Source organism: Dictyostelium discoideum (genome assembly GCF_000004695.1).
Source record: "Dictyostelium discoideum AX4 chromosome 2 chromosome, whole genome shotgun sequence".
Classification (NCBI taxonomy): Eukaryota; Evosea; class Eumycetozoa; order Dictyosteliales; family Dictyosteliaceae; genus Dictyostelium; species Dictyostelium discoideum.
The window spans coordinates 4,496,603-4,506,254 of NC_007088.5; the positions used below are offsets into that span (position 1 = coordinate 4,496,603).

At 21.7% G+C, this 9,652-nt stretch overlaps 3 protein-coding genes across 3 annotated transcripts in view; 1 reads left to right on the top strand and 2 right to left on the bottom strand.

The window, feature by feature from the left end:
- Window positions 1–118: 118 nt before the first annotated feature.
- On the bottom strand, window positions 119–1,500 carry gpt4 (Stealth family protein; the record flags this gene model as incomplete). Its single annotated transcript, XM_639066.1, has 2 exons — window positions 119–809; window positions 902–1,500. 2 exons carry the CDS (start codon window positions 1,498–1,500, stop codon window positions 119–121), a joined length of 1,290 nt encoding a protein of 429 aa, XP_644158.1.
- Window positions 1,501–1,991: 491 nt separating this feature from the next.
- On the top strand, window positions 1,992–7,548 carry DDB_G0274649 (hypothetical protein; the record flags this gene model as incomplete). The annotated part of the gene is made up of 2 exons (XM_639067.1): window positions 1,992–2,023; window positions 2,616–7,548. The coding sequence occupies 2 exons, from the start codon at window positions 1,992–1,994 to the stop codon at window positions 7,546–7,548; spliced, it is 4,965 nt and encodes a 1,654-aa protein (XP_644159.1).
- Window positions 7,549–8,544: 996 nt separating this feature from the next.
- mybJ (myb domain-containing protein) overlaps window positions 8,545–9,652 on the bottom strand; it is a gene marked incomplete at both ends in the record, with an annotated part of 2,447 nt that continues 1,339 nt past the window's right edge. Inside the window, 3 exons of the mRNA XM_639068.1 lie at window positions 8,545–9,101; window positions 9,184–9,432; window positions 9,512–9,652. The exon at window positions 9,512–9,652 is cut by the window's right edge and continues 1,010 nt beyond it. Of these exons, the coding sequence (XP_644160.1) occupies window positions 8,545–9,101; window positions 9,184–9,432; window positions 9,512–9,652 (947 nt within the window). The remainder of the gene's footprint in view (window positions 9,102–9,183; window positions 9,433–9,511) is intronic.

A 9,652-nucleotide genomic window follows, 5' to 3' on the forward strand; every position in this document is an offset into this window, starting at 1 on the left:
TTTTAATTTTTTTATTTATTTTTTTTACTTATTTTATTTGGATGTTAAAATATTTTACCATTTTTTTTTTTTTTTTTTACTTTTTTATTTTTTAATATTGATTTAATATTAATAAAAATTAATAATTCTCATATGGAGAAGGTAATGGAAATAAAGATTCAAAAAAATTTGATATATCATTAATGATTTGATTATTTAAATAATGACTTTGAGAGTTTGGAAAAGTTTCAAATTTAAATAAATCATTTAAACAAATTGTTTTATAATGTTCTTGATTTTCAATTACAATATTTAAAGCTTCTTTATAATTTTCATTTGTTAATGCAAAGTATTGATTATTTAATTTCATATTTTTAAATTTCCTTGAATACTTCTTAACAAATTGATTATACACAAATGGAATTTGAATATCATTTGAATTTCTGAATTTATTACTAGACGTAATTGAAAGTTCATTCTTTAAATCAAAACTTAATATTGACCAAATCTCTTTATTGAATACTTGAATACCATGTTGTGCATTAAATCTTGACTTTGTTGAATTCCCAACTCTATCCAACACCCTATTGGTATTGACTAAAGTTTGAGTCCAAACATCTTTTCTTGATATATTCGGTGTCCAACTTGACACAATTTCATTAGTTTCAAATAAATTATGATAATATTCATTATCAAAGAAATCATCAATTTCAACTTTTTCTCTAAAAAATAAATCATCATTTGAATATAAAAAACAATTTGAAACTTGGTTTGGTAAATTCCAAAAATTCGATTCAATTGAATTCGAATTAAATGTTGGTAAATCTTTTCTAAAAAATAAAAAATTATTAATTATAAATTATAAATTATTAAAAAAAAAAAAAAAAAAAAAAAATATAAAAAAAAAAAAAGATTTACTTACTTATTTTTATAAAATTTTTCATGAAATATAAATTTAACATTATCACTATTTGATTGATTAAACCATGAAGGTATTTGATTAGCAGTTATTATATAAATTTTATTTATCCATGGTGCATATTTTCTTACACTTCTTAATGAATATTTTAAACTACCATAATCTCTAAATCTTTGTGATTCCTCTTCATTATCATAATTTTCTTCTTCTTCTTCATCTTCTTCTTCATCTTGTTGTTTTAATTTTTTTAATTTTTCATTTTTTTGAATTTTTTCTAAATTATGATAATAAATTCTACTTTCAATATGTTTTAGATCTGAGCCGTTGACCCATGTATATATTAAATCAATATCTTCACAATATCTACTTTCTTTGAGACTATCCAAAACAGGTGTCCTACTTTTAATTATAATTGATTTGGTTAAATCTTCATCAAATTCGTGATGATGTTGATGATGTTGTTGTTCTAATAGCTTTTTATTAAACTTTAATTTATTTTCATTCATTAACAAATAAAAACTAAATAATACAAATAATGATAAAATAAATAAATAAACATATGAAATTTTATTTTTACAATATGTCAATTTTTTGGATATCATCTTTTTTTTTTTAATTTTTTAAAAAGATTTATTTACAAAACTACTATATTTGTATTTATTATTATTATTATTATTATAGTTTTTTTTTTTTTTTTTTTTTTTTTTTTATGTTCCTTTTCCTTTTTTTTTTTTTTTTATTTTATTATTTTTTTTGAATTGTTTATATTTCTTTAAATTGTTTATTTTCCTTTTTCTTATTATTTTACCTTTTTTTTATTTTTTTATATTTTTGTTTATTTTTTTTTTATTTTATTTTTTTTTTCCATTTATGGCACAAATGGCAAAGGTTGGAATATTCCATTTTTAAATATTTTTTGACCACATCATATCTTCAATTCCAAATATCTTTATTTAATTTTTTAAAACAAAAAATATTTTATACTCTGAAATCAAACATTGGTATGGATTTCCTAGCAACTACAAAGACAAAGAAAAAAACTAAAGTTTTTTTTTTTTTTTTTTTTTTTATAAAAAATATACCAATTTTTTAAATGTCTATTTTATTAAAAATTTATTCCCTCTTGTAGTTTTTCGAAATAAAAAACAATTACAAATTAAAAATTAATGATTAATTAATATATTGAAATTAAAAAAAAAAATAAAAAAAAATTTTAAAAAATAAAACAATTAAAATCATTTTTTTCTTATATAATTTTGTGTATTTTTGAGTGCTCTATTTATCTATACTAAAATTCATAATAAAAATAAATCATTGTTTTTAAAAAAAAAAAAAAAAAAAAAAAAAAAAAAAAAAAATAAATAAAAAATAATTTCAAAAAACAAACTATATTAAATCTCAAAAGTTACTGTTTGAAAACAAAACCATTTTTTTTTTTTTTTATTTTTTTTTCTAAATACTACTTACTATATAAATATTTCTAAAAATGTAAAAAATGTGTTTTTTTTATTTTTTTTAATTTTTCTTTTTTTTTTTTTTTTACGCTTTCCATCCCCAATTTTTTTTTTTTATTTTTTTTTTTATTTTCGTCAAAAAATAATTAAGATAAAGATTAACACACCATGTTTAATATTTGAATAATGTAAACAAAAAAAAAAAAAATAAAAAATAAAAAAAAAAACCTATTCTAATATCTTTTTAATATTATTTTTTAAAGGTTAAATAACATATTAGAATTATTGCAAGCAAAAAGTGGTTTTGACAATAATAATAGTAATAACAATAATAACAATAATAATAATAATAATAATAATGACAATATTGAAAAACTTAAATTATTTTCAAAATCACAAATATTATTATTACCACAACCCCAAATAGATAACCAACCCTCATTTTATTATCAAGATAAAGTTGAATCGATTAAACCAATCATACAGGTAAAGGGTATAGGAGTTCTTTCAATACCATGTAGTGATGAACAAATTAGAAAAGTTATTAAAACCTATGGAACTCGTGAATCATTTGTAAAGGGATATGATACAATCAATGATATCGAAGTAAGAAAAGTTTGGAAAATCGATCCTGATTCACTAGAGTTTTTAATTGATAAACCTCCAATAAAGAGAGTTTTAAAATCAAAATTAATTATTGATCAATCACCATCATCACCATTTCCATCACCATCACCAATAAAACCAAAAAAATCAACAAAGGAGCCAAAAGAGCCTACAGAACCAGCAGAACCAACAACAGAATCAACAATAGAGGAACCAAATTCCATCGAAAAAACAGACGTAATAAATAAAATAGCAGATGAAATGGAGGATATATCTACTGGTGATCAACAATCTAATGAAAAGATACTTGCAAAGGATATACCTCAAATTGAGCCATCTACTACAAAAACAACAACAACAACAACAACAACAACAACAACAACAACAACAACAACAGCAGTAGTAGCAGCAGCAATTGAAACAATTGAACAACCATCTAAAGTGATGCTAAATAAAGAAACTTCTTTGATATCCTCAACACCAGATCTTATAGAAGTGGAAAAGAATAATTTATCAACATTACCCACTTCTAAACCAAAAAAATCAAGAGCAAGAGCAACAAAACCAAATGGAGAATCTACAACCAAATCAAAAAAAACCAAAACAGTTTCAAATGAATCATCAACAGACATAACAGAATCAAGTACATCAGAGCCAACAACAACAGCAACAACAGCAACAGCAACAACAACAACAGCAACAACAGCAGCAGCAATAACAACAACAATAACAACAGCAACATCAACAACAGGAGAAACCAAAACAGAAGATACTAAAGAAACAACAACACCAAGAGTAAAAAAAACCAAAACAACACCAGAATCACAATCACAATCAACATCCTCTCAATCTCAGAAACCGCCAAGATCAAGAAAACCAAAACCAAAGAATGAAATTGATAAATGGAAAATTGCATTGGATGAGGTAGTTGAAAAGGTTAAAAAAGGATTAGGTATTGATGAAAATGAAATATTGGAAGCAAATTTCTCAAATCTCTACGTTTATGACAAAGGTGGTAAATTTTCTATACCTCATGTAAATACTGAAAAAGATAAGAGAATGTTTGCAACTTTAACATTTGTTTTACCAACTCAATTGAAAACACCCCACAAAGGTGGCCAATTATTAATTACACACAACGGTGAAACCATTCAATTATTTCAAGAGAATAATTCACTTGATAGAGTCATTGTTAATAGTATTAATAATGGTGATAATAACAACAACAATAATAATAGTAATAATAATAATGATGATTTACTCTCAAATACACTAACTGAAAGTATCACTAAAACAACAGCTACAACAACAACAAAAACAACAACAACAACACAAACAAATAAAGAGATAGAAACCACAAATTCAGCACCAATAGAAAATTTAGAGGTAGAAATGTCATCATCAAATAAACTTAGTCCAAATGATTTTCAAATAAATTATTCATCATTCTATTCAGATTGTGTTTGTGAAATGAACCAGGTTACCAAAGGATTAATGGTTTGTTTAGTTTATAATTTAATAAGAAATGGTAAAAAACCTATCAACAACAACAACAGCAACAATATAGCAACAAAACAAGTTCCTTCATTAGTAGATGAAAATGATATTTCACAAGATAGTATTTTACCAATTGATAATAAACAATCACAACAACAACAGCAAGAAAATAAAAATCAAAAAGATATCCAGGCAGAAAAAGAAAATAATGAAATAGAAAAAGAAAAAGAAAATAATGAAATAGAAAAAGCAAATGATAAAGAAGAAGAATTAATGGAAAAATTATTTAAATCAATATCAAAACAACTTGAAGAGAAACAAATGACCGGATATTTATTAGAACATAAATATACCTATAAATATTTCGATTGTTTAAAAGGTAGAGATAGAATAGTTGGTGAAAGATTAAAAAGAATATCTAAAGAATTGGATTGTAATTTCTATTTGACAGGTATTAATTTCTCTGGAAATATTGATATAAACTCTGAATTATCATCAGAAACAAAGACAACAAAATTAAAAAAAACAACCACAGAAACATCAACAACAGCAGCAGCAACAATAACAACAACAGCTAATTATTGTAATTTATATGATTTTTATGATTTAGAAAAAGAGAAACAACCATTAAAATTCAGTTTATTTAATTTCCAAGACTTAATTTTACCAACAAACTCTTTAAAATTATTTCTTTCCAAAAAATATATTCAACAACAACAATACTATAAATGTTTTGATAGTTTTACAAATGAAAGTAAACAAATCTATAATCCAACCATTATAATCATCTTTAAAAAATGTGACATGAAAGAAATTTTAAAAAAATATTCTATTGATAAATATAGAGCGAATTTACAAATTTTTAAATTAAATTATATGAAAAATAATAATAGTATCAGCTGGGATAACAACAACAACAACAACAACAACAACAACAACAACAACAACAACAACAATGAAGAGGAAGTAATAACATTTTTAAAATCATTACCAGCAAGAAAATTCATTGAATTTGAAAAAGAAATTAAAGAATTATTAGCAATGGTATATAAAAACAATGAGCAAGGTGAAATTAAATTTAAAACTTTGTTAAATCAATTTTTAGAAGACCCAATTGAATTTATAAATTCTTTTTTATCCATTAATGAATCAAATAAAAATGATAATAATAATAATAATAATAATAATAATAATAATAATAATAATAATAATAATAATAATAATAATAATAATAATAATAATAATAATAATAATAATAATAATAATAATAATAATAATAATAATAATAATAATAATAATAATAATAATATAATTGAACAATTTACAGAAAAAGAAATATCAGATACATTATTAAGATATAAAAAGAATGAATATACAGATATTAGAAAAGTTAAAGAAAGAATTGAAATTTTTGAAAAACAATTATTACCAGCTCATGAAAAGTATCCAGATAGAGTTAGTTTTAGAGGATTAAGTTGTTTTTTAGAAACTTTTCAATCGAAAATTTTACCACCAATTTCATTTGAAGGTGGTAGTATTATTGGAAATGTTAATTCTTCGATTGCATCAACATTATCAATTTCTTCAGCCGTATCTGGTGCGACGGCATTAAAATTTTCAAATTATTGGTTACCAATATTTGTAAAGTATCAACCAAATAGTTTCATTGATAACTTACGTACTAGATTATTTCAACTTTATAAATCAATTGAAAAACCAAATGCAACTCAATACAATCAAATTATTACCTATTATGATCGCGTCAATCCATTACTTTTAAAAGATAAAATTCAATTTCAACATTATTTCCTATCACTATTAAATGGTTATAACCTAAGTAAAAGAGAACCAACTATGATTCAACTATTTCAAGTTTGGATGTTATATTTACTTTTAGGTGATAGTGTTGAAAGAAATTTCAATGGTTTCGATAGTGATGATAGTGATAATGAAGATGATATTTTCATTTCAAAAGATGGTAAAAGTATTTCAACAATTAATCAAATTAATAATATTAATAATAATAATATTAATAATAATAATAATAATAATAATAATAATAATAATAATAATAATAATAATAATAATAATAATAATAATAATAATAATAATAATAATAATAATAATAATAATAATAATAATAATAATAATAATAATAATAATTCAAATAGTTTAATTAAAATAAATGATAATAATATAACAAAAACTATATTATTATTACATAATGGTCAAATTGAATATGCTAAAACTTTATATAATCAATATAATCAGCATGAAGAAAACTATATGGAATTAATTGAAATTTTTGATTCAAATATTGGTTTAGTTATAAATAATGAAAATTTTAGTTTTGAAGCATTGAAAATATTTTTAAAACATTTTACAAATACTTCATTTTTAGAGAAATATAAAGATGTTGAAGTTTCATCCTATTCATTTTCACCAATTCCAGCTTGTGGTCCAAGAAATTGTTCAGAATGCGAAGTTGTTAACAAATTCCTTAGATCATCAAAAGATGTTAAATTAATATTTCATTCACTTTCAAAAGATGTTAAAAATGTAAAGAATCATCTCTCTTCAAATAGTTGTATTCACATCAAAGATTTAATAAATTTAAAAACAAGAAAAAAGTTAAAATCAAATAATAATAATAATAATAATAATAATAATAATAATAATAATAATAATAATAATAATAATAATAATAATAATAATAATAATAATAATAATAATAATAATAATAATAATCATCTTGTAAGTGATGATAATGACGATAATGGTGATGATGATAATAATAATAACAATGATAGTGATGAATCAATGATGTTATTAGATGAAAATCAAGATGGTAATCAAACTGATGATGAATACTACTATTATGAACAAGGTGATCCAAGACTTAGAAAAATAGAAATTTGTAAATCTTTACCAAAAGATTCAATTCATATTGATGTATATAGAAAGCATTTAGATGAATTAGGATTTTTATTAAAGTTTTCAAACTATTCTGAACACTTTTCAAGTTTTATTCCAATCTTTGAAGAAGCAATTAAAAAATCAACCCTCAAATTAGATAATTGCAAAAAATATTAAACTCTCAATAAATTGTTCCTTTGTAAATATTTGATTTTTAATATTATTTTTATTTTATTTTTATTTTTATTTTTTATTTTTTATTTTTTTTTGTTTTCCCAAAGGGATAGGACCTTTACTTTGGGTAATTAATTTATATGTTGTATTTTTTATTTGTATAATATGTTATCATTTTTATATTTGCAACTATTAAATGAATTATAACAGTGTTTTTTTTTTTTTATTGGGACCATCTAAAAAATTTCAAAACTCATACCAAGATAAGATTGGACTAGAAAAGAAGAATAGTTCATTAGTTGGTAATATCCAAAGATTTTTAATCTCTGGTGTTCACACATTAATGGCCATTTAAATGGTATTAATTATTATGCTTGATTCTTTCTAAAAAAAAAAATCAAACTCTTTTAAAGCAGATTTTTCAGTTTTAATCTTTTTATTTTTTTTGCTGGATATTATTTGAAAAATGTAAATGCAATAATGGTACAATTATTTGAATTTTTTTTTTGTATTATATAATTATTTTTTTATTTTTCTTCAATTTTTTTTTTTTTTGTAATTACTTTTCAAATAAATAAAATAATAATTTAATCCAAAAAATAAAAATATAACATCTATTTCAAAACAAGAGTAGATAAAAAACTAAAAAAAGTATGGACAAATTATTTAGTAGATAAAATTTCAAACACTGCTAAAAAGGAAAAAATGCATTGCGTCTGCAAAAGCCAAAACAATAAATTTATTAATTTAAAAAAAATAAAATATCTTTTTTTTTATTTTTATTTTTATTCCCATTTTTATTTTTAAAAAAAAAAAAAAAAATCAGTTTGAAAATGATTTTGAAAACTGGATGAAATTTGGAAAATAATAATATTCATTTTGATAGGTTGTGTTTACATGTAATTTGGTATTTTTATTTATTTTATGAAAAAACGAAAAAAAAAAAACGAAAAGAAAAAAACTAATAAATAATATGCACAATTTCATTTCTTCTAAAATTTATTGTAAAGTTGGTGGTGGAGCACTGTAGGGATTATATTGATAAAAATTTTGGGGAAATTGTTGATGAATTTGAGGTTGCATTTGAGAGTTAATATTAATTGGACTTTGAATCCATCCATTATTGATGTTATTATTATTATTATTGTTGTTGTTGTGGTTATTTCCATTTATATCATGAATATTGGAACCATTATAGATTGGGAAAATGGGAGCCATTTGTTGAATTGGTGGTGGTGGAGGTGGTTGTGGAGTGTGATGAGGTAAATATTGTCTTTGGAAATCCATTTGATATTGCACATGTTGAATTGGTGGTGGTGGTGGTGGTGGAATTTGATGAGAATTTTGGTGTCGTAATATATTTCCCTCATTATTACCAAAACTATTTATATTATTACTATTCATATCCATATTTCCATTTCCATTTCCATTATTATTATTTATACCATTAATATTACTGTTGTTATTATTGCTATTGTTATTATTTAAAAATGATTTGGGAATATGTCTAACATTACTATCATCACCGTCATTTGCCCTGTAAAATGGTGAAAATACTATTTATATAAAAAAAAAAATTAGTATATTTTACTGAAAAAAAAAAAAAAAAAAAAATAAAATAAAAAAATGATAATATACATTTTCCAACAACTTGTTCAGTTTGTGAAGATTGAAAAGATTGTGGTGAAGAAGGTGAAGAAGGTGAATTTGATTTTGGTGATGATTGACTTGAAGTTGGAGTTGTATTAAAATTAGTTATTATTGTTGGTGGTTGTTTTTGTTGTGGCTGCTGTTGTGGCTGTTGTTGTAATTGTTGTTGTTGGGTAATCATTTCTTCATCTCCTTTTGTTGAAGATTTTGATTTTGTTTTTTTCGTTTTTTGTGTTTCTATTTGAAAAAAAAAAAAAAAAAATAGTTATTATTAATATAATGAACTTAATAATGATAATAAAAAAAAAAAACTTACTTTTTTCTTTATCATCTTGTTTGTTTTTATCTACATTATTTTTATTTGAATTATTTAAATTATCATCAATTAAATCTTGAAGTGATAAATCATGTATACTTCTTTTATTCTTTGTTTCTTGTTTTTGTCTTAGATAATATT